General features: G+C 43.6%; 4 protein-coding genes across 4 annotated transcripts; 3 read left to right on the top strand and 1 right to left on the bottom strand.

Annotated features, from left to right (window-relative positions):
• The first annotated feature begins 755 nt into the window (after positions 1 to 755).
• Positions 756 to 4585, top strand: mia (MIA SH3 domain containing). Its single transcript, XM_036525645.1, has 4 exons — positions 756 to 988; positions 3047 to 3180; positions 4010 to 4120; positions 4219 to 4585. Exons 1-4 carry the CDS (start codon positions 865 to 867, stop codon positions 4240 to 4242), a joined length of 393 nt encoding a protein of 130 aa, XP_036381538.1. The 5' UTR covers positions 756 to 864; the 3' UTR covers positions 4243 to 4585.
• An 851-nt stretch (positions 4586 to 5436) lies between these two features.
• On the top strand, positions 5437 to 7072 carry c3h11orf1 (chromosome 3 C11orf1 homolog). The gene is given in 5 exon segments (XM_036523192.1): positions 5437 to 5458; positions 6432 to 6480; positions 6482 to 6614; positions 6730 to 6799; positions 6972 to 7072. Coding segments are annotated over 5 exon segments (318 nt in total). The 3' UTR covers positions 7016 to 7072.
• A 3824-nt stretch (positions 7073 to 10896) lies between these two features.
• On the bottom strand, positions 10897 to 14785 carry cryabb (crystallin, alpha B, b). The gene is made up of 3 exons (XM_036524961.1): positions 14454 to 14785; positions 12703 to 12825; positions 10897 to 11938 (listed from the first exon to the last, which is right to left on the bottom strand). Exons 1-3 carry the CDS (start codon positions 14643 to 14645, stop codon positions 11735 to 11737), a joined length of 519 nt encoding a protein of 172 aa, XP_036380854.1. The 5' UTR covers positions 14646 to 14785; the 3' UTR covers positions 10897 to 11734.
• Positions 14786 to 23224: 8439 nt separating this feature from the next.
• hspb2 (heat shock protein, alpha-crystallin-related, b2) lies at positions 23225 to 26144 on the top strand. The gene is made up of 2 exons (XM_036525632.1): positions 23225 to 23482; positions 25062 to 26144. Exons 1-2 carry the CDS (start codon positions 23389 to 23391, stop codon positions 25475 to 25477), a joined length of 510 nt encoding a protein of 169 aa, XP_036381525.1. The 5' UTR covers positions 23225 to 23388; the 3' UTR covers positions 25478 to 26144.
• Positions 26145 to 27393: the final 1249 nt, after the last annotated feature.

The following is a 27393-nucleotide window of genomic DNA, read 5'->3' on the forward strand; positions in this document are numbered from 1 at the left end:
TCAAGAACAGCCAACAAAACATCAGAGGGGACACTTTCCTATGGACCCAATGATGGAGAGCAGAAAAAGGCAGATCTGCTGAGGAACAAACAAGCAGGCTAACGAGATGATGAAGAGTGCTTTTATAGCAAGATTCCTCTGAGAGAAAACCTTGTTTGCCTCTGGGATGACATATTTGGCCCCTTTGCTCAGGTGCTGAGGGAGCTGTGGCCTGGCGCTCATCCCAGCTGCACACAGAGGTCTGAGTGTCTTAGGCCAGAGGGATAAACTGGGGTCAAACGGGGGGTGGTGGTGGGGGGGTTCTTTACAGCTCCACACAAACAGGGGGCCTGTCAGGAATGCCCCCATCCCCATGTCCTGCTTCCTGTTTTCCACATGGTGTGTTTTCCTTCCAGCTGAAAGGGGTCATTTGAAATTTTACAGAGAGTCCCTGTGCCCATATTTGGTGTGCCGTTTCATGGACAGCCAGAGTCTCAAGGTGCCAACACAGTTGGACACGCTTGGATCCCTTTGTAACGAATGAGATATGACACACCAAATCCCTTGAACAAAACCTCCTTTTAGAGGATTTTGTAGGTGAATTCCTCCCTTTCCATTCCATTCTGTCAGCCAAATGTGTTGGAAGTGCCAGCCACATGATCTAGAATGACTCTGAGCAACTCTTGGCCCTGTTTCTCCCAGAATATGGTGTAGATCAAACCTGGGAGGGGACCGGAACAAGGAGCTGTGTGTGTGTGTGTGTGTGTGTGCACGAAAGAGAGAGGGAGCAAGAGAGGGACAGAGAGCCATTAGCAGGGGGTGATTGCCTAAAGTCTCTCCTCTGCGCTCTCCCTCCTTGGACACAGACTGCTTGAGCAACAGAAAATGGAGCACCGTATATTCCTGCTGCTCCTGGCACTGTGCTGTGTGTTGCCCCTCGTCCTGCATGCAGGGCGACAGATGCCCAAACTCTCCGACAAGAAGCTGTGTGCAGATGCGGATTGCAGCCGTGAGTAGCACCCTCTTCCAAAGTTTTCACCATTAAGGTGAGATTATTATTATTATTTTTTTAATCAAATAATGTGCAGGCACTCGCATGCTTATGATTGGTTGATATACAGGTCCAGGTTGTGCTGCCCTGCCAATGGAGCACTTGGAAAAGGAAAAAAAACCCGATTTATGGAGAAACTATATCTATATCGCTCACTAGTGCTGTTGACAATGAAACACAATGCAGACCGTGCGGGTACAAAATTGGTGGGGAAAACAGTACATACATCGAGGCATTTGAATGCGCACCAACCAGAAATATATGATAGAGTAAGTTCTATAACTACCAAAATCAACTTAAAGGGTTATTGACTGTTAACTAAAAGCAGACGGCTATCTTTTCTTATTCACTCGACTTGTTAACGTTAATTGTGCATATCAGTAGGTAAGTTGCAGGATGAATGTTAACATTACATGGACAACCTACTAAGTCAATGTTCCTTGTTCTAGCCAGCTGGACTGCTCCTTAATTTGGACTCTTCCCCACTGTACAGCATAAATAGAAATGGCGCTCACTCTCGTTTCGGCCATTCGGTATTGGCAAGTTAGCAAGCTTATAACTAGCATATCCAGCAATGCTAGTGTTGTTCTGAGCTAAGTCCTACACTGTAAGACAAAGTCAGTGGAAATATTGTCTTTTTTCACTTTGTCGTTAGGAACAGTATTGAAAATGAAGCAGTGGCCAATATGTTACTTGTTAGTGTTTAGGTTAGCTTGCCACCGCAATAGCGATCGTTGGCACTGATTGTTTACAGGTCAGCTAGTGTAGCCTACAGTGTCCTATTATGCTTGTGTTGTAGAGGTACTGTAAATTCATAACCATTAGCATAATCTTGGATTGTTTTCATGTAAATATTATACTATTTAGGTTGTGTTACTGTGTCCGCTTTCACTCACGCTAATCCTAGTGAGAATGTGGTAACCGCAAGTGAGAAGCACTGCTCTGATAATAGCCTGCCTGAGTTTTGCTCGACTCAGTTCTGGGTGAGACTACTACTAATGCTATGTTCCAGATGCACAGTGACAATGCCCTTGTCATTAAGTCTCGTGTTCCTTATTTGTCCAGCACTATAGTATGTCCTTGATGGTTATTTGCACTACTATTCCAAACATATAAGTGACTTAATTATACTGTATTTGCACTGACTTTGTCTTACATTGTGGGTAGGTTATATGCGCTGAGTATACTACTTCGTTGTAGTTGTTTTTTGTCATTTGCACTGCAATGATAAACAACCGAATGCAAAAGAATATTTTTAAATAAATGTCAGATTTATTTGACAAACCGCCAAAGAATAAGCAATATTCCTTCCACAGTGCAAAAGACACATATTACATCTTTATACAGCATGCAGTGCATGTGTTACGTCCTTGGAGGTAACTGTATTATTAAATGCATAAACTGTAGGCTACAGCTACGAGTCCCTGGTCCTGAGAAGAAAACCTAAGGAATGTAGCTGGCTTAAGAACATCTGTGTGCTTGATGAAAGGTCATTGTAATGATTTAATAAAAAACAATGCAAATTGGCTAAAATGTGACAAAAAAAGCATTTGCCTAAAATTAGACTAAGTCTTCTATAGTTTTCGTTGACTAAAACTAGACTGAAACTAATAATAATTTAAAAGACTTAAATGTGACAAAAACTAATATGCATTTTAATCAAAAGACTAAGACTAAGACTAAATCAAAATCAGCTTCCAAAATTAACACTGGCTGATAGCAATATTTTCAGTCTTCTATCAGTGGCATCCAATCGTCAAGGGGTAGTTTCTGTTACGGAGTTTGTTTTTCTCTGAAACTGGGAATTGTGTAAAATTCCCACCTTCTAAAGCAGCTCAGAATGTTCCCAACCTGTGACATGATTTGTGTTTTAAATCTGTGACTTTTCTGAGTTGGATGTAAAAGCTAAGTAAAATAACATCAAAACTGATGAGGAAGATATAGACGAAGAACCAGGGATGTTGGCTTTTGCATCTGTTACCTTAGAGTCTCTAACCCTGTCTGTTTGTGCTTTAGATCCTATACTCATCGCCCGCGCCCTGGAGGATTTTTACCCTCAGGACTGTCGCTTCATCCCTATTCGCCAGGGTCAGGTCATCTATGTTTACGCCATGCTTAAGGACCGTGGAAACCTGTTCTGGGCTGGCAGTGTGAGTCTCCTCATCACAAAGCGAAGGGCAGTTATTACAGAAGCTGGCTCGAGGCAGAAGGTGCCCCTACGTGTACCTTATTCCCTGAACCACAAATCTAACTTTAATAATACTCTAAACAGCAAACTGGTCTGAGTTCCACCGTAACATGTAACTTCTGCCTGGAGCATGGAGCTAGGTTTTAAGCTACCTTATGCTGTCAAACATTTATATGAAGCAGTCAAAAGACTCTCGACAGATCAACAACAAAACACTGCACTTGGTCCAAGCTGGTAAATCATTGACAGCACATGGCATTTCCATCCATTCTGGGCTCACTAAGCCTTGCTTTCCCAACTGTAGTTACCTTATTGTACACTATCCGGAAATCTGTACAGTCCACAGAAAACAACTGAGAGCCAATAAGGCGACATGTTAAATGATTAGACATAATTATTTTTCAGTTCTATTTTGTGAACATTCCTGAAGACAGTTTAATAGTCATATTGTTGTCTGATCAGCAGACAGCCAGCCAGCCTTACTAAGCTCACTAATATAGTATATTAGTTTGAGAGGAAATACTTCTATTTAGCTTAACGAATTTGTGAAGGTGTGTGAACGAATTTGATGTATGTAACCGGACTATGTTTGGGCTATGTTATTTTGAAGGTGGTAAAAGTGCACTGTTTTGTCAGTTCACCAGAATTGGTATTAGTTAAGTAAAACCCGGCGGGATTCATCCTCTTTTCTCTGCAATGATCCCTCAGATTTTGGGGGAAAGGTTATCCCTCGTGGCTTATCCTCTAATGCTGTTGTCTGTAAACACCACATGTCCACGGTTCCACTGCAGGTCCAAGGCTCCTACTACGGCGAACAGGAGGCGCGTCTTGGGTATTTCCCGAGCAGTGTGGTGGAGGAAACACACGCATTGATGCCAGCGACAGTGGAGGTCAAAACTGACGTACGTGTTTTTGAGGACACCCTATATAGATGAAAATTGTGTAGAGGAAACACCATACCCATCTCTCGTTTCATCATGATCTTTTTTTTTCCTGACAGAAATGGGACTTTTTCTGTTACTGATGAACGAGCGTAGCTGCTAATGCTGCTGAGTCGCAACGAACTTCACCGAAGTCCTGCTAACTAACCAGATGCTTCAAAGTTACCTTGATGTTATATAAATTTGAGAGCATAAAGTGATCACTTACAATTTGTCAACCTATTCCATGTGTATAAACACGCAATATTAACAAGTATTTCTTTAAACCAACCTTCTGTTGGGGTGGAAAAACACGTATTCCGTCTTCCGTCTCAGTCTTCCGTCTAGCTAAAGTATAGTCTGCTGAGCATTGTTGCTCTGTTGCTGTCCGGCTGGAATAAACATCAAAATGCAGCTCTCAATATAACATGCCTCCGTTTTGTTTTCTGCATTGTTGGTCAAGGTGTCAGTAAAATCTGTTGAAAGTTTAATGTTTCACGAGCGTTTCATGCTGCCTCCTTTGCTTCAGCTTCTATATCAGCGCATCAGTTTAAAAAACTAGTTAAGGGTGACAATGATGTTAATAATACAACCCATGTCACAAGAATATATCGTTTATTTCCATAGATGTCTGAGTTGGATAGATTACAGGCTTTTCAGATCTTTTACCAATATATTTGGACGGAACTTCTCTGTGTTGAAATTATGCGCAAGTTAAGCGTAGCCTACTACCTACCTCAAACAAAGGCATACCGTAACCAAGGAAACGCGCAAGGCAACGGAGGATCATGCTGCAACGTGATATTTGACATTCTCCTCCGACCGGCTGAAAAAATACAGGGTAAGTTTGCTTCTTTAATGGAAGTATCTCTGTAAAAATCATGTCAAACATTTCTACCAGCTACATTTGGGAAAATATAATAAAATTGGACCAAACCGTGTTGGTGTAACCATTAACTGCCTGAGTTCGCCCCTGGTTTATTACAGCGCTTAATAAATCAATAAACTGAAACCCAACCTAGAGGTGAGGTGAAAACTGTTTCCGTGCATACTGATTTAAATCTATATGGATAGTGCCACACCACAGCTAATCGCAGTAAGTGCACATTCCTTTGTTATGTATGACGCTACCATTCAAAGTCATCATTTGACCATGGCAACTGTTCAGCTCACCCTAAACCGTAAAATCACTTGATTTATTTTTTAGTTATAATTTAGGTTACGCTATTCTGTTAATATGTATCACATCTGTCTAGGACAACTTCATTTTTAATAACCAGGTTCTTAAAAGAAATGAAATGAATGCCCCGGCAAAGGAATGTAGGCGTATGTTTTTAATAAGGTTTTCTCATATTTAATTCAGACTTGTCCTTAGCTAATTCGTCAGACATGGGAAACGCATTTCAATGTGCAGGCTTTTTATACACTCCGTCATTAAATAAAATGAGAATAATAATATGTTTCATGTTGTTCCGTAAGATACAATGCCATGGCGCTGTCCTTAAATTAACTCGTACATTAATGAATGTTTTGATGTGCATAAATATTTTATAGTTTTCTCCGCAGTGATGGGCGCTGTTCAGTCACTGTTTGATCTTAGACTTGCTCAGTGGAAACAAGTGCCTCCCCTCTCTTGAGTTTTTTCACTCTTCGTGATTTTCGTCCTGTTTGGCAGAATCTTAAGAGCAGACTGTGAAATGTCCATTTTCTCAGCTTTTTGGTTTGTCGTATAAGAAACCTGTGAGACAGAAGCGGCAGCGTTTTTCATTAGCGGAAAGCTGCTTTTATTCTTCCCCTATCCAGACCTTTAATTAAACTGCGCAGCTTTTTCTTCTTAAAATATTTTATGTATCAAGTACTGGAATAATTAAGGTAAGATATGAGATTAATTGCAATGCAATTTGTCATCTTGTCCTTCTTTATTAGCTTATATTGCACCAATGCACTTCACTGAGTATCGTAGCGTACTACATGTTGTGAATGAGCCCAATATGATTCTTGTAAGTGTATTGCTTATTTCGAATAAAGGTATGTTTAGTTAACAGAATGATTCTGTTCTCATGATGATGATCAATAACTCACATAAGACTGATTTCTTTATATTCATATATTCCTTTGTATAGTATTTTTTAAATGTTGTCTAAAGTATCTAGGTTGTAATTGTAAATATACATTTACCATTTTATTCTACAGTTTGACCTATATTAAATATATTGTAGCTATTACATGCTTTGAAAATCACTCTTAATTGGTTAGTAATAATAATAATAATAATAATTATTATTATTATTAGTAGTAGTATTATCTGGACAGGGGGAGGTGTGGCAGAACCCCAGCAAAGACAAAGTTCTGTCAGTATGGCTGGCATTGCTCCACCAATGAGGATGCCTACTCAACAGCCACTGTCATGGGCAGCTGGTCCGAGCAGCACTTTGACATTTGCCACATGTTCTGGTGCCACCCCCTACCTTCTCAGGTGAATATTGCCAGCCTGATCTTGAGGTTAGCTGTGCTGCAGTAATATACACGCACCTTATATCGCATGTTAAACACATTTTTCTCCCTGATCTTTGCCTCTTCTCCATTGATAGTACTCTCACTACTTTGAAACAACGTATTCTACAGTCTACAACAAGGATGCAGTGCGTCCTTACACTGCTGGTAAGTTGCCTCCAAAAATTGTTATGTTAATTTATTAGTCACATTGTTTAATGTGTTCAATCCATTTTCATTAAAGCAGCACATTGAAAACATTCTGAAATGTTCTTCAATGTAATTTTGCGTGTGTAGCTCTACTGTGGAGGGCTCTGAATCTGTTTCTGTGCTGCTACAGGGTTTAGGAGATGTCCTATGTCCTTTCCCAGGACATCAGCCTGAACTGAAACCACTGCACACCAAGTGCATTCCAAATTCCTCTTACAGATTAGATTTCAGAAACCACACAATTGCAAATGGTGAAGGTGTGGGTGACATGCAAGGTACCCCTCGGATACTCTCAGTGGGGTGTGTGACTGAGCCACCAAATTAGGTCTCCACCCACCTTCCTCTTGGTAAAGTTAATCCTTCACTCAACTTACTGACTGCTGCAGTAACCATCAGCCTACTGTAACTCCTGATTTGTCCTTGTTCATTTTTTCTTCACATGGCTTGAGATTAGGTCCTATCCAGGTAACAGGTTTTTGATTGTGGTAGATCCACTCTCGGAGGTCTAAGTACACACCGGTCATTTATGAACTCTCTCTGGAGTGTACAAGGTCAGTGCGCTGAGAGTGCACTGTGAACACTTCAACTAAGGCTGATTACCAGAGCATTCTAATTTCAAAATATTATGATGTGGTGGTGTCAGATGCACCCACTTATAATAGAGACCCACATACTTTTTATTTTGTTGCTCAAACATCTACTAATACCCCTTACTGAAATCCCAGTCGTAGTATAACATGGCACATATTTAGCAAGCTCCTGCCATCTTCCATCTTTAGATCATCAGTAAACTATGAAGTGATGCATCAGTCAGTAGTGCTCTGATGAGAGTTTTAGTTTTCTGGATGTTAGCTGTTAGTGACTACAAATGCATCTGTAGCAGCATCTGCAGTTTTTGTTCAATGCACAGCCTGGACAGAAGAGGGGGTTTAAATGATTCTAGTGCACTTTCATGATACTCTTATCTCTGGGCTCCTAGTCTCCAGCAGTGGTGGTGCACACATTCTCAGATGAGTTAGGATGAACTCATGATGTGTCCTTAAACAGCATTTTCCATTGGTCTGGTCCTTGAGTGATAATTGAAAAGATACATGATAGCTTATATGCATGGTCCATTCATTAACATACCTCTAATATGGTCTCATTACAGGAAGAAAAATTTCCCCATCATAATACTTTAATTTGAAAACGAAACTTGAATACAGAGTGAGACAAAATCCAGACAGATCATACAGCTCAAGCAGTGAAGAGGACACAGTTGCACCCTGTCTTTGGAGCACTTTATTAGTTGTTATGATGATTACTATTACAAATTTGTTGAATCAGTGAGTTAATACAGAACTTAGTCCTATGGATTGTCAGGAATGTATGATTATGAAGCAATGAATAACAATTCAAAACAGTGAGAGCAGAAACTGGGAAGATGGTTGGTTTTGACCACCACTCACCTCCCTTCACATGCCCAGACCCAGATTTCTCATTCAGTGAAATGGTACTGGCATCTTTGAGACACCTGCATAATGCTGAGTGTAAAGTAAGTGGTTATCACACTCTTAGAGAGGGGAAAGGTGTCAGATTTCAGTGTTTTCACAAATTTCAGTGTGGGTTTTCAAGGAACACAATGTCTTTGAACTTCCTTGTACGCTCTCATATGGCTTACAGATTTGCTTACCTCCCCTTTAAGGTGTTTTGGGGAGAATGGATGCTGGTATATCTGAGTGTAAAAACCTGTAAGATTGTACGATGTGATCCTTTGGCTCCTCAAGGAGGAACATATCCCTGGTGACCTTCTATCCGGCTTGTGTTCAAGGCTGTATGGCCTTTAAGCAAAAGCTTAAAGAATTTCAGAACTCTTCCCTTTTTCAAGGCAGCTCTTTGACTGGTGAAAGAGACACTGTGAAACTGGAGTTCACAGAGTCATGGTAACTACACTCCTGGAAATCACTGGGCCACTTTCCTCCTGTGGCCAGTCTGTGGGCAGGGTACCAGCCCCTTAGGAGAAGGAACTGGATGGGCAGCTGATGACCAGCGTGAAATGGCCCAAGGATGTCAGGGATGAACTCCAGTCCTCATACTGAGAAAAAGCCCCTCCAATGAATCCTGCTGAAGAGACGTAGAGGTAATACTGTAGCCAGGCACACAGTCACACACACACACACACACACACACACACACACACACACACACACACACACACACACATACATACATACACACACACACACACACACACACACACACACACATATGCACACACCACACATATGCACACAAGCATGCATGCACACAAAGGGCAGCCCTCATTGATCTAAGTGGATTGAGCTTGGCAAACACAGGGAAGTCATTACTTTAAAGATCCTGACATTACTGTGAAACAGCTCCACCAATTGCCAATCAGAGCTACGTCAGGGTATATTTATTATTATACAAGGTGAACTATGGAGCCATCTGCAGGCATGCGTAGTCTGATCAACAAAAATATGTCTGACCCAGTCTCCATACCCTTAAATGCATTCTCTCAGTTCTCCAGCCCCTTCAATGCTGGTCCAGTTATTTTAGATAGAAACAGCCCATCCCCACCCCTTAACCAATGAAATCCAAGCTCTGGTAGCCTCCCCCCAACATTTTTAATCACCTCATCACTAACATAGAAGGAAAGGGCTGTTTATTTTTTAAAGACTCTGTCCACTCATTACACAAAGAATGTGATCCGTTCATCACCTTGTGACACTTTACAATACTCCATCTTGTTTTTGTCTCTGAAAAACTAGCAGATGAAAATGCCCCAAATGCTGGGACCTAAAACAACCCAACATACTGAATGCTCAAAACAGTAATCTTATGACACCAACAGGCACAGATGGTAAGTGCTCAGACTGACCTGGCACTTATCTCATACAAATACATATTTTCCTTTCCCATCTCCTTCTTGGCTGTGCAGCACTTTCTACCAGATTCTACCAGATTCCCCTGTCAGCCTAAGAAAATGCCCCTTTTTAATAGGAGTAATGTTTGCTTTTCAAGAATAGGACAGCCCCCCTGTTTACCAATTGACTTCTCACCCTGGTTTTCTCTGCCATGTATTGGCACCAACATGCCAACTTCCCAAGTTACAGGACAGGCAGTGGTCACTTATGGCTACTACAAAGCCAAGAAGGATGGTACACTCCCCAAACAGCCCAGACAATGGACACAAAGCTTCCATCTGCAGGACAAAAGCCAGCAGAGTCTGGGGATGCACTTGAGCAGTCCTGATTAAAACCCATCCATTCATCCCTTTCCTGGTTCTGAAAGTAGTGAGATCCAATGGTCGACTCTCAGGTACAAGCCCTCTTGAGCAAAACCAGTGCTGAAGCTAAATGGCCAATCAGCTTGAAGGCAGTTCCTTAAGGATTTATCAAGGACTTAACAAGTTAATCCTGAGCCTTTTTGAAAAATATTTCTGCTGCCTTCTTTGAGAACTCACTCTAAGTGCAATTTGACACCCTCAGAATTGATTTTTTTATTTAAACTCTGCATCATGCAATATTTGTGATTGACAAGGATATATTTTTTGTTGTTTTTGTTTCTTTTTCTTCACACAGATGCATCATGAATGCAGACCTCTGTGAGTGAATTTTGGTTCCTAAAGCCTCAGAATCCCACATTTTGACACACTCTCCCCACAGCATCAGTCCTTCAGTTATTTGCTGTTATCCCCTACATCATCCATACTTTCCAAACCAAAGTCTTTTTGTTCCAGGAATTACATTTGGTGCAGGTGGATGAGCATGCCCTAAGAAAAAGCAACACACTGTACTGGATTTAACATACTGTATGTCAGGTAATACATGGAATCCAAAATATAAAGACTGCTTTTGAATATATGTCAAAAAATACTGCCTATATTTGAGTATATCTCAATCATTTCCATTTTCACATGTGCGCATTATGAATATACTGTTGAATATATTTGATGATATATTATTTTACAATACATTCAATAATATAAACGTAAAAGTAAGCACATTGTATCAAAATGGAAACAATTGAAATATTTTTAAATATGTGCATTATATTTTGGTATGTATTCCAAATATATTTGCTATAATTTGGATTAATTCATTATCTTTGCAGTTACGTAAAGGGCGTGTAAGAAAGCAACACTATGCTAATAGAGAAAGAGAGGGAGGTAGACACTTCAGACATTGATGCCTCCAAGCTGATATCAAAATTGACCTGCAAAACAAGGCTTGCTTCTGACTATAACTACCCTTACTGTAGATAGCGATAGAGGAGAGCTGGAACCTACAGCCCCTTTATTGCTACTGTAGGTATGGACACTTCAGCATGTGTTCATACCTTGGTGTCTCATTGTGACACTGTTGTTAAGAGCAATGGACATCAGAGTGTTGCTATCATATTACTTTCTTGGCATCTAGATCAGTTCCAGCAGAGAACCCCTGTGCGTCTGTTTCAAGTACAAAGAGGTGATTGTGACCCTGTCAAAGGCAAAGTAGGCAAAGTGTCTCTTGTCTCTGCAGCATACCCCAGCTAGGTTGCTCTGAGTGCTCTAATCAGATGGTGGCAGCCCAAGAGATCTGTTCATGAGGCAGTTACGTGTGAAGTACATCTCTCAGCTGGGCAGTATTTAATAGGAAGTCATGCTACAAAATGTTTCATAGGAGTGGCAGATGGGACTTTAAATTGCTTTCCAAGCACAGACATTTATTTCTCTTTTTTCTGAACCTTCCATCTCCAATGAACATTTCATTGCATCCTTCCTGATCAATGCATTCCCCATTTCTGACGGCTGGGCACTGGCGGTCAAGATTGATGCCTTATCTTGTGAATGAGAGGGGGGCAGGGACAGTGGTGTGAATGCTGAGGGGGTGGGGTTGAGGGCCAGCGGCCCTACTTCTTCTGTGGTGCAGACACGGCGGGCTTGTCATCAATAGTGATGGGGATGCTGCGCTCCGGAAAATCTTCCAGCTTTCGGGGGGCAGTGATGGTGAGCACACCATCAGAGGACAGGGAGGAAGTGATTGTGCTTGGGTCCACACCCACAGGGATCTTGTACTTTCTGAGGAACTCTCGAGACACAAAGCCGTGGTCATCCTGCCCAGAGGGAAGACACAATCAAGACAGGGAATTCGTAACTGTCTGTCAACACTGCTGTTCCACAGAACACTAAAACAACCTGTTAAACGACACCTTCCACAAAGGAATCAGTGAACTGGCATCCTGATTCTCTTGTCTTTTTATGTCACAATTACAACCAATGGCACAGGACTGGGTGCAGAGTGGCATAGTTCTGTGTTCAAAATTCTCCATCCCAAACGTGTCACTTTCCTAATGGCACAACACACAGCTGAGCATCCAGCAGTAAAGCCCTTATTTAGCTGGCCAAACGATCAGAGGGTAACTTTGCTACTTCAGACCTTTTGCAATGCAGTCTTCAAAGGCAATGGCATACAGCTTGTTTTGTGCAACTGACACTCAACACTCAAGACAATACCTGTCCTGTTTTGTGATGGGGATGTGAGATGAAAAGAGAGAAATACACAGAACATGGGAGAACTGGTTCCTTGGGCTTCCTTGGGGTTATTTACATGTTCAAGAACAACTCTAACAAAACTGTCAATAACCATATCAAAAATCATTCTCTACTGCTTAGCTCAGACTTAGCTTATGCCTTACTTTTCTACCATATCACTGTACGTTTTTAGTTTATATTTTTTACATTTATTGTGCTGTTATTTTTATATAATTTAACTCATTTCCAGCATGTACTCTTCATGATTCCTGCATGAAACTGCATTGCGTTGTTAAGAGTCTGATATGCACATGTGATTGATGGGATAGAAAAAGGGCATCATTACCTGGCGGTCCTCATGCTTGGCGTGAACCTCAATAAACTCGCCGTTGACCTTCACCATCAGCTCCTCCGGGGAGAAGTGCTTGACATCCAGGTTGACCATGAAGCGGTCCTTCTCCATTCGCATCTAACAGAAAACAAGCCATAGCTCAGACGCCAGGGTCCACAAGAGGCAAGCTCGATCAAATGCCTCCTATAGCTGGTAGGATTGGGGCCAGAAGCTTGTTCTGCCTTTGTTGCAGCCCTTGTACTTTTCACATTGCTGACTTGTCTCAGTGGGTAAAACAACCACATACCAATGTGGCATTAAATAATCATATTTGATTGAGAGTAAGAAAACATTCATCAATATGAATATGACTCTACGCTGAAGACCATGGAACAGTGTGGAAAATATAACTGACATTTACAGGAACTGTGACCGGATGAAATACATTTCACTGCAAGCAAAACTCAACAGCATTCATGGGCATATTATACCTAGAGTTATTTAGCTATAAGACACTGCCCTGCCAACAGTCATAACCACCTGGTGAACTCATTTGCTTGTTTCCATGTTTATGTCTGGGTGCACGCTCAACTGGTTGGGCCCAGACACCTCAGTGTAGTGTTCCACTTTGTTTCGGGCTCCTAGACTGTCATGTGTTTATACCATTCCTCTGGTTAGGGATTGCCTGTGGCCTTTGTGGCTGCTGTGGCCTCTAGCGAGCTCAGATTCGAGCAGCAGCGGCTTCTTCATGTCAGCTGTCAGCCCGTCGGCCTGTTAGAGTGCAGTGGCTGTGTTTACCCTGTCATGTAAACAGCTTGTCCCTATACAGTGGCCACTCCTTACCATGCTGCTATCCTATGTCACACCCACAGTGTGGATACAAAGCATTTTTACTAGACAATGTGCAATTAATGCACACTGAAAAAAAAGTTTCTATTGTTTGCCTATTTCTATTGTTTATCTATTTCAGTGGGATACTTTAAATCACTGAATTGTGATTCTGCACCTATGCCCTTAATCTTGTTGACAATCCTATGAGAAGCATTTTTCACATCGTTTCATGGTGGCTAAGTTGCTCTAGAGAAGAAGTATGCAAATAAATAAATCTTATGATACTACTCTGTTAGCCTCACCCCCAGGAGGTACAGGCATTCTTGAATATTCTTTTCATTGCATCACGTTACAGAATGAATCATTACTGACATCAGTGGCATCCGTGACTGTATAAGATAAAAATAACCATGGATTAGTGTGTGCAGTTTTCAAGTAGTGATACAGCTGTCCCTTGCTTTGTGTCTGTCATTCCGCATGCCATAAAAAAACATAGACACCAGAACATTAACACAATAAAGATAAACCTACCTTAGCTGCACCCTCATAAATGTGTGACATCATGCAAAGTACACTGTAATAAATGTAGAGATAAGGAGTCTGAATGTAAAGATAATCTATTAAATCTTTGCATGTTGGTATGCCTAATACTGGGGAACTGTTGTATGTAGGTGGTCCTCTGTACATGAGTGCTGTTGAGTGCTTCCAATGAAAGTCTGTGTGAAGTGCCCTCTTAGGAGAATTCAAACAACATCAGCATGCCTCTTGACAGTAATGCTACTATCAATATGGGGACAAAAGTACACTTGCTGTTGGCTTCATTTGGTATACTCACTCAAGTGTGCATGTGTGTGTGTTTACTTTAGGTGTGTGCATGCCTATGTATGTGTGTGTGTGTATGTGTGTGTGTATACATATGTCCGTCCCATGCTCACCTCTGAATGGCCACTGTCCACCCAGCTGGGCAGGCGGAAGAAAGGGGCTCGTGGGTAGTAGAGCGAGGGGAAGGGTGCAAACAGCTCGTTTTCTGATATGTGCTCCCCGAAGTGTTGGTCAAAGATCCGGCTGGGAAGGTAAGAAGGGAAGAGGGGGCGGCGGAACCAGGGGTGGTGGATGGCGACGTCCATGGTGTCTGACCTGAAGAGCTGGAGCCTGCGCTGATAAAAAGGGTATAAAAAGTGCTACCCCTTCACACTGCTCACTTATTTATACCCACTTCTGCCAGCATGTGTGCCAGCTGGGCACTCTCCCACTGATCTTTCTCGAACAATGATGTAAACTGTTTTTTTTCTCTCACTGTTCCCTCCCTCGCTCTCTCCATCTCTTTCCCTCTCTCTCTCTCTGCCCGTTTATGTGTTTAAACTGGTGGTCTGATTTCATTCAGGCAGAGACCTCAGGATTATTTTTAGGGATTTGAATTGTGCTGATGTCCCTCTGCTCACATAACTGGAAACTTTTTTTTGTTTGTTCGAGTTTGTGGATGGGACATACCGATGTCAAAGCCATAGCCTCAGCTCTTAGGTTTGGCCCCCACTCCTGAGACTTGGCCTACAAACAGGGCTGCCCCCTGTGCCAGGGGATTAATATCACCATGCTCCAGCGTTCCCCCCTCGACTCAGTCCCCTTGCCCCATCCGGTCTTGTCTACAGGGACCCCGGGCAAGGTGCCATATTGGGATGAAAGGAAGGCGTGAATGTTATTTGCTGGACATTGTCAGAGACTGAGCTCTATACAGAGTCAATCTCCGTGATAAAAAGCACTTTTTCTGGCAGGCCAACATCCCAGAATGTCATGCCACAAGCATTTTTTTGTGTCTTACGGCTGAGGAAGTAGTTGGACAGTAGAGTCCTCACCTTTTGACTAATTCTTTCATCTTTCTCCTTGTGTATACTAAAGTGATCTGAGTGAAATGAAGGCACAGTGAACAAAAATATTGAAGGGAATCATTACATGACATATTTACCTAGCAGACTTGCTTTTCCAGAGCAACTTAAATATCTTACTGGTTATCCATTTATACAGCTGGATACTTACTGAGGGAATTCAGGTTGAGTTCCTTGCCTCAGGGTACAGTGACAATGGCCCACATGGGACTATAACTGGCAATCCTTGTGTTATGAGCCCTGTCCCTTACCGCTACACTGCTCACTGTTTTACCTGAGAGTTATTGTATTATACTGAAATGTAATTTCACACTGAAATCTATGAGACATTTGAAAATGGACCTCAGAAAAAGTGGTTTCCCAAGTGCAGGGCTGCATAAATGCCCAGCAAAATACTTTCCCTGGGATTTTATTACATCTCTGAATGACACTCGGTAGCCTTCATTCTAAGACTGATCAGAGACAATAGTCAAGTAGACATTTTTCTGAGGCTTGCAGGGGGTCATTTCATGGCAAGACTCGACACTAAATCGAGGAGGTGTCAGGGAGGAGAATTGGGGGGTTGGGTTAAAGAGAATCTGCCACTGAACTTCTCAGTCATGGCAAAGCAAGGGAAAGCCATTTGTTCATTTTCAATGCCCAGAGGATCTCATTGGAATGAGTCAGATGGGCTAGTCTCAGTGATGCAAACAGGAAATCATAGGACCCTGGATTATTTCTGGACTAATCTGTGTCTTCTCTTTCTTCTTTGCATTACAAAGCTTCAGAGAGTTGAAGAATGGACAAAAGTAATGGACAAAAGTATTTGGCCACACCTGTTTTTCAGGGATTGGGCTAGGCCCCTTATCTCCAGTGAAAGGGCAATCTTAATGCTTCAGCATACCAAGACATTTTGGACAATGCTATGCTTCCAACTTTGTGGCAACAGTTTGGGGAAGGCCCTTTTCTATTCCAACATGACTGTGCCCCAGTGCACAAAGCAAGGACTATAAAGACATGGTGTGATGAGTTGGGTGTGGAAGAACTTGACTGGCCTGCACAGAGCCCTGACTTCAACCCCATCGAGCACCTTTGGGATGAACTGGAACGGAAATTGCGAGACAGGCCTTCTTGTCCAACATCAGTGCCTGACCTCATAAATGCTCTACAGAATGAATGGGCACAAATTCCCACAGAAACACTCCAAAATCTTGCGGAAAGCCTTCCAAGAAGAGTGGAAGCTGTTATAGCTGCAAAAGGGGGACCAACTCCATATTAAAGTATATGTATTTGAATACAATGTCATTACAATGTAATGGTCAGGCATCTGAATACTTTTGTCCATATAGTGTATGTGTCACAAGGTGGATATTGACTGGTGGATCACATATGTTTGCAGTCTACCACAAATTGTCACTTGAGATTTGTTTTCTTTGTTTTCTTCTTTGAGGGTTGTTATCTGCACAAAGTGATGTACAGTGTGATGTTTTTATTTTGGTGCAGTCAGCAGGATCCCTTACCGCACAACACAGCTAAGATGGCAGATGTGGAAAGCCCCAATATAATTAGGGCTAATACACCAACAGTAAACACAATGGTTATGCCTTGGTTTATGGGAGTACCTTGGATACCCAAATTTTCAGGGGAGGGTAGCCAAATTAAATTTGCAGAGTGGCACATGCAAATGGAACCCTTGCTTGGGGCTCAAGGGGTAAGTGAGGATCAGAAAGTAGATTTTATTATTGGTGCTCTGGAGGGGGATGCAAAAAGGGAGGTCATGCTTTTAGATTCAACCATTAAGCAGTCATATAGATTAATTTTAAGTGAATTAAAGACGTTGTATGGGAAATCCACCTTCTTAGCCCAGTTACGGGTCCAGTTCTTTAAGTGCAGGCAGTTAGAGGAGGAAAGTGTGGGTGCTTTCATCCTCTATTTGCGTGAGTGTTTCTGCAGATGGAGGGAACAGGAACCAGAAGGCTCAGCACAAGATGAGATCATAGCACGTGACCAGCTGATCCTTGGTCTGAGGGCTGGCGTAGTATAGAGGGAGATGCAGTGGCTGGTACGTCAGCAACCTGACCTTACCTTTTCGAATGCATGTGTGGAGGCCTGAGCCCTGGAAGCAGAAAATTGAGGGGAGGAGCAAGTTTGCTCATCCAGAGTGAGGGCGCACCTACCCTCACTACAAAATACGTTGGACCTAGAAAAATGGAAGGAGACAATAAAGGCAGAAATCTGGCAGGAAATGCAGGAGCAGCTGTCCACTCTGAGTAAAACCTTAGTGGAGGAGATTAAACAACAGTTACCCCCAGTGGAGCCCTGGAGCCCTAGCCTAGAGAGGAGAGACTCCCTGAGAGGCCAGATACATCAAGGGAGGCACCCCTCCTCCTCACGACAAGGTCAGATATTTCAAAGGGATTAACAGGGTAGGCCTATCTGTCGAGCTTGTGGTAGACCTGGACATGTCCAGAGACATAGTCCAGCTGGGGGTTCAGATAGAAGCCCTTTAAACTAGAACCCCTGGTTACTGTCGGGCAAGTAGCTGGGAACAGCTGAAGTGAAAGACACTCAAAAGCCCAACTTAATAGGCCCCTGCCCTGGAGTGGAAGTGGAAGTGGGGGGAGTTAAGGTACCCTGTATTTTAGGTACTGGCTCACAAGTAACTCTGTTGTGCGAGTCTTTCTTCCAGAAGTGGCTGGGTCATATACCCCTCAAAGGAGTGGAAGACCTGAACTGGTTTTCCCTAAGGGCAGCCAACGGTTTGAGAATCCCATACACTGGATATGCCATCTTGGACTTTGCAGAGGCGGGGGTGAAGGTTCCAGGTAAGGGGGTGGTTATTGTTAGGCATGAATGCCTTGGAAAAGAGAGGGGAATTTTTGATGATGATGATGAACGTAATTGTAGAATGTTGGAGGGCCCTGTTCCAATGGGAGCATCCAGGTCCTACTGCATTTAGGGGCACAGTGTCTGCAAATGCTAGAGGGGAATGAGAGAGGGCTTTTGCAGTATGCAGTAAGAGGAGTAGGAGGCCCAGGAGGAGACAGCTGAGGGCAATATAGGTATGGCAAGACTGGCTTATCAGCAACCCATCGAGGTACCTGCACAGAGTGAGATGGTCCTGTGGGCCCAAATCCTGGAGAGTTGAAAGCTGACTCCGGCTTGTGTCCTGGTGGAGGGTGTGGAGGAAGGGTTAGAGTGGCAAGTGGCCAGAGCGTTAGCCTGGGCCAAAGGCAGGAAGGTGCTTATAAGGATCCGCAATATTAACTCCTACTCTATTGTTGTCCCCCAGAGGTGCCCTCTGGCATCTGTCTTCCAAGTTTCTCCACAGCAGGTTCATGGAGAGAAGGAGTTGATCCTTTCACCTTCAGAGCCGGGGTAGTGGAAGCTGATGTCTGGCATGCTCAGATGCCTACGGCTGCTGACCACCCAGTGTGTTCCGTAAGGGGAGGGCCTGACTCCAACACAACAACAGAGGATGGACCAACTGTTGTGGCACTGGAGAGGAGTCTTTGGAGCCATGATGAGGATTTTGGGCATACGAGTGCTGTCCAACACCAAATCCCAACAGATACAGCGCCCCCTAGTCGGGAGAGATATCGGCCTATTCCCCCCTCTCTCTTTCCTGGATTGCGAACCCTACTGCAATACATGATTGACAGTGGAGTGGTGAGAAAGAACTCCAGTCCCTGGACAGCACCAATAGTCCTCGTAAGAAAGAAGGATGGTTCCAGTAGATTTTGCGTGGATTATCGGAAGCTTAATGCCCTAACACACAAAGATGCTTTCCCGTTACCAAGGATAGAGGAATCACTTACCTGCCTAAAGCAAGCCCGCTGGTACTCCACCTTGAACCTTGCCAGTGGATGCTGGCAGGTAGAAGTCGACCCCAAGGACCATGAGAAGACTGCTTTTACAATCCCTCTTGGTCTGTATGAGTTTGACAGGATGCCCTTTGGGCTTTGTAATGCCCCAGCGACCTTCCAACGCTTGATGCAAGGATGTCTTAGTAGCATGGTGAATGACTCTATATATAGTATATATGACTATATACCTTGATGATGTGATTGTGTTCTCTCCTGATTTTGACAGCATTTCAGTCCAACTGGAGTAAGTCTTCGAAAAGCTTTGGAAACATGGCCTGAAGCTTCAACCCCGTAAGTGTAACGTTTCCAAAGGAAGGTTGACTACCGACAATGGCTATTTCGAGGGGTGCGTGATGACGTGTGTGTGAACATCGCGAGACAACGGGTGAGACCTAACATGGCGACGTCCTCCTAAACTTTAGGCAAACAGAAACACCGCAACAAGACTTTCGCCTGGATATTTTTTCATCACTTTTACTGTTCCTGACATTGGATTTCCTAACTCTTCAACTGTGGATAACCTGCTCTCCTTCATCGATGACTACTTTTACAACCTGGCATAATGGCAGCGAAACCCAGCAAAAAACAACCAAGACAAGATGGTCTACCAAGACGGAGGATGAAACAACCACAATCGAGGTCAGTGTACTCCATTCTATTAACAACACACTCTCAATACTGGAATTACTGCACGCAGACCTCAAAGACTTGAAATCCAGTCTCGAATTTTCCCAGTTACAAATCGAAACGGTCCAGAAAGGAAGGTTTACTACCTAGGTTATGTGGTCAGTGGGGATGGAGTTGCCACCAATCCAGAGAAAACGCGAGTGGTACAACAATGGAAGCCACAAGAGACACTGCAAGGGGTCAGGTCATTCTTGGGGTTTGTGGGATACTACAGGCTTTTTCAAAGATAGCTGCACCTCTGCATGCACTCTTAGTTGGAACAGCTTTGTCGTGTAAGAAGGACCAACCTGTAGCCTGGACCCAAGAATGCCAGACCGCCTTCGATAACCTGAAAAGTGCATTGCAGAGTGCCCCAATCCTAGCCTTTGCAGATTTCGCCAAGCCTTTTCACCTCTATACTGATGCATGCCTGGAAGGTCTGGGGGCTGTTCTTGCTCAGGTGCAAGACGCGCGGGAGAGCGTCATAGCATATGCTAGCCGAAGCCTTTGCCCTACTGAAAGGAATGATCAAAATTATAGTTCTGTCAAATTAGAATTACTGGCCCTTAAATGGGCTGTTACTGAAAACTTTAAAGACTATCTGTGGAGGGCATCTTTCACTGTCTTTACTAATAACAATTCCCTGGTCCACCATGATACAGCCCGTCTCGGAGCCACTGAACAAAGATGGGTTGCTCAGTTGGCTAATTTCCAATTCACCATTAGTATTGACCAGGTGTTGTTAACAAAAATGCAGATGTCTTGTCCAGATGCCCACCGGATGCTGTGCAAGGAGTAGAGGCGCAAGTTGCCTCTGTAACCCGCTCACTGGATTCTGAGTATGAAGACTGGATGGTCCATCAACAGGCTGTGCGGTTGGCTCCAACAGGAAAGGCCACCAGCTAAAGAAGTCAGACAGACTGCCTCCTACACGGTCCGCCGCCTCCTCCAAGACTGGGATTACCTGCGAGTAAGAGAAGGAATCCTCCAAAGGGAAATAAAAGAATGTTGCACTGGGCAAGCACTGAGACAAATTTTTGTCCCAGCCACCTTCACTAAGCCCTTGTGGGAGTGCTATCACACTGCCACTGGTCATTTGAGTGCAGCCAGGATGGAGGCTGTGTTGCGGAGGAACTACCTCCCAGGCCAGGGCTGGGCAATGATGTACGCAAATGGGCAGCAGAGTGCCCAAATTGTCTCCAGAACAAGGCAAGTGCATATAGGCAAGTTACAGTTCGGGCGCAGAAGCAACAAAAAAGGGGTAAGAGAAGGTATGATCATCGCAGTAATGATGTCCCACTAGTTCCAAGAGAGAGGGTCCTACTTCAAAATTTTCACAGACATGATCAAGGGAAATTGGCACCATGCTGGTAACCCACACCTTTTGTCATTGTGAAGCAGTTGCAGCCTGTCCTTCCAGTGTACCAGATATGCCCAGAGGGGCAGAGCAGGCCCAGAGAAGACTATCCACCGCAACAATCTATGTCCATGTCCATACAGACCCAGGGAAGCTGCAGAGTATGCACCAATGCCAGAGCATCAGGTTAACCCTAACAATAGTATGCGTATGAGTAGGCCATTATTCTTACCTGTAACTATTCCTCCAACAGCTCCAGTAGCATCCCTGGAAGGAGTGGGGCCCGGGCAGTTGCATGAAGTTCAAGGTAGAGTCCCTGAACTGGACCCCCCAGGGTTAGAAATGGACGTAGGTGAGGCCCCCATCAAATGCTCCCAAATACAACAAGGGTAGGAGACCCCAAAGGTACCAGGAGTAGGCTTTAGGTGTAAGCTATTATAATATGGGTGATCAGGACGACCACCTAAAAAAAAGGGGTTGAAGTTGTCACAAGGTAGATGTTGACCGGTGGATCACATATGTTTGCAGTGTACCACAAATTGTCACTTGAGATTTGTTTTCTTTTGCACAAGGATTGTTATCTGCACAAAGTGATGTACAGTGTGATGTTTTTTTCTGCATTTATTTGTATTTTGAGCTGTAATAACAAATGTACGTCAGTAGTCATGCTATCTAGAGAACTCCCACCATTAATTACGTCTGCAAGGCCATTCGCTGGTCAGCTGCTCCTGAACCCCATAAAAAGAGACAGAAATGGACCGGGGTCGGAGGGATTTCCCTCTGTCAAGCGCCATACATCACGAAAGTTGACCCTGCAGTTCCTAGCCGCCGCTCCGCCTGCGAGATTGGTGCCTGCTCTCCACCTCCTGAAGTCCGGACTCGGATATGGTTCGCGGTTGATGGGCTCCTTCCTTGCTGGAAATAGACGGAAGTGCACATATTTTATTATTGGGTGCAAGTGTGTTGGGCTGGATTGTTGTGGGAGAGTAAGGGGTGCCTTCTCCCAACCAGGCGCAGTCTATGTGTTAGTCAGCAGGAGTTGGCGTGGCATGCCAACAGGGAGTGCAGAGCTGTCTGACGGATGCCCTAAGAAAACACCATCGCAGTCTGCAGACTCCACAAAGGAAAGTGGGCAATTTGCGTGGCATGTGTGATAGGGGCTGAGATCCTGTTTGAATCATGCCACCATTGCCCCTAACCGGTTCCTTGTCTGCTGGCCAATAGGATCTGGGTTTCCGGGTACGTCATTGAGAGGTCACAGACGTTTTGCGGGAGCCTGCAAGGAAAGGACTGGATTCTGTCTGCGCTTGGACTGGACTTTGTGGATCTTTGAACTTTGGTGGTTTTATTCACGTGCAAAAGACATTTGTTTCTGGACATTTTGTACTCGTTTTTTAAATAGTATTGGGGAAAGACTGTTTATTCATTTTTATTCTGAGATCTCTTTTAGGATATAAATATTTTTTGTCTGCTATTAGGACATAAACTATATATATTTTTATACTTATCTCTGACTCCTCTTGGTGGTGTTGTTGCGGCCTGGAATCTGAACCTAAAAGAGAAATGAGAAAAAAAGTGGTTTGTCATTGGCCTAGCCATGACATATGCATACAGACTCATGCAAACACACACATACACCTGCATGCATATGCACACAGATTCATGCAAACATGTGCATATGCGCAGTATTTGCTCAAGTGTTCTGCTGTGCTACGCGGGCCCCCACTGGTGTGTGACTCTGTTTTGCGTCAGTATGGGGAGTCCACTGTTCACATGCCCGTCTCAGGGAATAGGCAGTGACTAAACCTGGCCCCTGGGTCCCATTAAATTCATCAAACTTGACGCTCCTAAACCCCTCAGTGGTGTTTCGCTCTCTGTAAATATCCTCACTCAGGGGGGCTATTCATTGGAGGGTCTGTCCTGAGCTATTTCTAGCCCTCTTTTATCACCCTTCCTCTCTGAGGCACAAGCACGCACTCTCTCTCTCTCTCCCTCCCTCTCTCTGCCTTCTTTTTCCTTCCATTCTGTTTCTCAGGGTTTCTGTGGACAGCTGCAGACTCGTCTCTCTGGTCCTTCGTCTCCCGCCCCTTGGCATTGTCTCCTGTCTTTACTTGTTAGCATGGCAGAGCGTACAATACCTCACGCCTACCCCATGAGCGTGGACTATGAGATGAGCTCTCCCCACCGCATCTACGATCAGAACTTCGCAGAAGGTAGGACAGCCTTGCCAGCACTCCTGAAGCAGGCAGAATGGGAAACTATGAGTTGGTGATTGGAATATGGAGCTAGGTGAGAGCTAGGGGGTCATTTGTGATGTGTCGATTGCTGAGCTAGTGGTGAGTTCCATCCTGTGACATCTGCAAATAAAAACAGTTCTTTTTAGTCTGTTGCTTTTTCAATTGAAGGCATCACTATGTGATGAACACAGCTTGCCAAGGCCATATACAGAATGTGCTGGACTGGTAGGAGCATTGCTATCTAAATATTTCACTGTGTTGTTTCTGCTCCCACCTTATCAATTGGCTGGTTGTAGCTGATGACATCCTTGAATAAGCTATGCATTTGTCCCTGAGCTCTCAACTTCCAAGCAGGACAGAAGGACAAACTGGTGAGTGGAGGGCAGGTCAAAAGTTGAGGATTTCATTCCAGAGACAGCGTTTGTTATGACGGGAATGTTTTGGTATTTTAAAGCTGACATTACCTGATACTGTGCAACTACATTGAGGGACTTTACCAGGGCAGTGTTGACATGCCAAATCATATTTAACAAAGCAAATTGGACAGAGAATGATTTATACAGTTCTCCTGAGGGGCTCGTCCCTTTTGGAGTGTTTTGAAATGGGCCAGCTGAGCTGAGTTCAATCTCATATCCCCATAACGCCATGACGCAGCATGGAATTTAATTTCAGCGCGACATGAAACCACAGGGATGGGTTTCATTTAGAATACCATAACTGAAAGAGAGTCCCCCCCCGCCTTGATTCAAAAATAAACCAAACACACTGTCAGAGATGGATTGAAACCAAGGCCTCCATAAACATGACTATTAAAAACTCTTGCCTGTCATTGTGGATCCACCAGCCATAAACCTAAAGCATGCAATAGACATTAAGCAGCAATTACAACTATGTGAGTGCAGTCTAAAGTTGTGAACTCTGTATAACTTTTCTGCATAGATGCTTGTGTTAAATATACATTTTAGAAATGTTAACATTGAAATGCTGTTGCAAGGAATTCAACCACTGTTAAATGTGCCAAAATAAATTGTGAACTGCACCATGCCACAGACTGATTTTTTTATTTTAATGGTATAACAAAATTCATGGAGATGTGCTTGTATCTTTATCATTCTTTCAAAAATCATAGTTTTACCGTCCACTTGTGCTAGCTGATCGATTTGCACAACAGATACATCAAAGTGAATGACGAATACAATTTACACTTTCACACTTTTACTCTTTACTCTTTTCAAATGTCCTATCATCATTTAAAATGTACAATTTTCATATCTTATATCACAGAGGATTCAGACTGCCTCTGAATGCTCGTGGGTTTATGCGTCAGCCCCTGACCTCTACAGCTTTGAGTAAACCATTCCCCAAATAACCTTACCATGTTGTGGATCTCAAATAAACATTTTTCAAGGACACATACGTCACACACACATCATTTCATCAATGTGACTCATTGGAACCTTTAATTAATCAGATGTTTTCTGGAATCTGTCAAAATGATTCCTGCTGAAAGTGTTTAGGTAACCACGTTTCCTCATTTACTCTTCTGCCCATCCAGCCCTGTCCCCCCAGGACCTCCTGGCACCCACACTTTTCCATGGGTACTACATCCGCCCACGCATCAACAAGCAGCTGGAGCGGGGATTTTCACAGGTGGACAACGAGGACCACTGGTATCGCGTACAGCTGGATGTGTGCCAGTTCATGCCGGACGAGCTGAGTGTGCGCACCGTAGACAACCTGCTTGAGGTGAGCGGGCGGCATGCACAGCGGCTGGACCAGCATGGCTTTGTCAGCCGGGAATTCACCCGCACCTACATCTTACCGATGGGCGTGGACCCCCTGCTGGTGCAAGTCAACCTCTCTCACGACGGCATCCTGTGCATCCAGGCGCCGCGCAAGAGTGACGACATCGAGCCAGTCATCAACCAACTTAAGATCAACGTGGACAAGAAGGGAGCAAAAAGCTCCTGAGAGGGGAGTCGCAGGGGTGCAAGAAAAGAGCTCAGGATTAAGCAGAGCTGTAAATTATCACCAAGATGCTGATTGAATGAAAATTTTATATGTAGAGACTGAATTCATTCTGGTTAAAACACATATTGTTCTGTTTTTCTACAAAATGACAGAAACATGGACATTTGTTCAGATTTCAAGATACGAAGGCAGTGGGATCCGTTTCCGCAGAAGACATTAGTACAGTTCCCTTGAGATCAAATACCATTGGAGTCATTGTTAAATCCCAAAAATGTGCCATTAACCAGGTTGCGTAATGACATCATGTCTATACATTTTGTTCTGAGATCATATTACAATGATTTTGTATAGGGCCTACAGATTTGATGCCCTTCTTCCACACAGAGAAAGAGCCACTACCAAGGAGCTTGTGCAATTATCATCGTACATTGCACTTAAATAGCTAACTGGGTAATGTTTTCTCCACTTCACACCCCGCACAGCAAACTATGGTTGGTGTATATTGTGCTGCGGGTCTTAATTCTCTGCTTTGGCCTGTAAATTAAAAAAAACACTTTTTCAAGTTGGTTTGCACCTTTCTAGAATTCAAAATGCATTTTGTTTATGCCCCACTTTCACTTTGACCACTATATTATATATTCCAGTTTATATTGATGTTTATGTCGACGTTTTCCCATTTTATTGCATGCATGCAAATGGTCTATTAGCGTAGTTCTATCTTTGATTTCTGAAGCATAATATGTTGCCTGTACTCAGTCTTTGAAGGGTTAAAATAAAGCATTTGCTTATTAACAAACTTACCATCAGTGCCTTTCCTTGCAGTTTAAAACTTAACCATAAAGTGTAAAAAATATAAGACAGATGATGCAGGGAACGTTATTCATATGAACCCCCCCACCACAACACATACCCACACACATTAAGAAGATGTGTGAATCAACAAAACTGCTTCTGATGCAAAAAGTCTACCAATGAATTTCTCTGGCTGGGTACACTAATTTGCCAGTTAATTGCCATGAAGAGCAGTGGTTCCCATACTGTGTGTATGTGTGTGTGCGTGTGTGTGTGTGTGAGTGAGTGTGAGAGAGAACATTGTGAAAAACACTAGTGTGAACAGCTGTGAAAAAGTGCATACAATCACACAGGCAGCACACCTTTCTAATACTGGGTAGGACCCCCCTTTACCCCCAGAACAGCCTGAATTCTTTGTGGCATGGATTCAACAAGGTGCTGGAAACATTACTTAGAGATTGTGCTCCATGCTGACATGATAGCATCACACAGTTGCTGCAGATTTGTCAGCTGCACATTCATGATGCGAATGTCCCATTCCACCACATCCCAAAGGTGGTCTACTGGATTGAGATCTGGTGACTGTGGAGGCCATTGGAGTACACCGAAATCATTGTCATGTTCCTGGAACCAGTTTGAGATGACATGTGCTTTGTGGCATGGCGTGTTATCCTGCTGGAAGTAGCCATTAGAAAATGGGTAATCTGTGGTCATAAAGGGATGCACATGGTCAGCAACAATACTTAGGTAGGCTGTGGCATTTAAACAATGCTGAATTGGTATTAAGGTGCCTAATGTGTGCCAAGAAAATGTTCCCCACACCATTACACCACCACCTCCAGCCTGAACCGTTGACCCAAGGCAGGATGGATCCATGGATTCATGTTGTTTACACCAAATTCTGACCCTACCATTTGCATGTCGCAGCAGAAATCAAGATTCTTCAGACCAGGCGATGCTTTCCAATCATCTACCGCCCAGTTTTGGTGAGCATGTGCCCACTGTAGCGTCAGTTTCCTGTTCTTAGCTGACAGGAGTGGTACCCGGAGGGGTCTTCTGCTGCTGTAGCCCATCCACCTCAATGTTCAACATGCTGTATGTTCAGAAATGCTTTTCTGCATAGC

Source organism: Megalops cyprinoides, chromosome 3 (genome assembly GCF_013368585.1).
Source record: "Megalops cyprinoides isolate fMegCyp1 chromosome 3, fMegCyp1.pri, whole genome shotgun sequence".
Taxonomy (NCBI): domain Eukaryota; kingdom Metazoa; phylum Chordata; class Actinopteri; order Elopiformes; family Megalopidae; genus Megalops; species Megalops cyprinoides.

What these genes read in the sequence shown, in the direction of transcription:
- mia (XM_036525645.1), top strand. Translation starts at nt 865, where the DNA reads ATGGAGCACCGTATATTCCTGCTGCTCCTGGCACTGTGCTGTGTGTTG. An exon ending in ACCTGTTCTGGGCTGGCAGT is followed by an intron (nt 3,181 to 4,009) that starts GTGAGTCTCCTC and finishes GTTCCACTGCAG; the next exon opens with GTCCAAGGCTCCTACTACGG. An exon ending in CAGTGGAGGTCAAAACTGAC is followed by an intron (nt 4,121 to 4,218) that starts GTACGTGTTTTT and finishes TTTTCCTGACAG; the next exon opens with AAATGGGACTTTTTCTGTTA.
- cryabb (XM_036524961.1), bottom strand. Translation starts at nt 14,645, where the DNA reads ATGGACGTCGCCATCCACCACCCCTGGTTCCGCCGCCCCCTCTTCCCT. An exon ending in TGGACAGTGGCCATTCAGAG is followed by an intron (nt 12,826 to 14,453) that starts GTGAGCATGGGA and finishes GTTTTCTGTTAG; the next exon opens with ATGCGAATGGAGAAGGACCG. An exon ending in CCAAGCATGAGGACCGCCAG is followed by an intron (nt 11,939 to 12,702) that starts GTAATGATGCCC and finishes CCCTCTGGGCAG; the next exon opens with GATGACCACGGCTTTGTGTC.
- hspb2 (XM_036525632.1), top strand. Translation starts at nt 23,389, where the DNA reads ATGGCAGAGCGTACAATACCTCACGCCTACCCCATGAGCGTGGACTAT. An exon ending in CGATCAGAACTTCGCAGAAG is followed by an intron (nt 23,483 to 25,061) that starts GTAGGACAGCCT and finishes CTGCCCATCCAG; the next exon opens with CCCTGTCCCCCCAGGACCTC.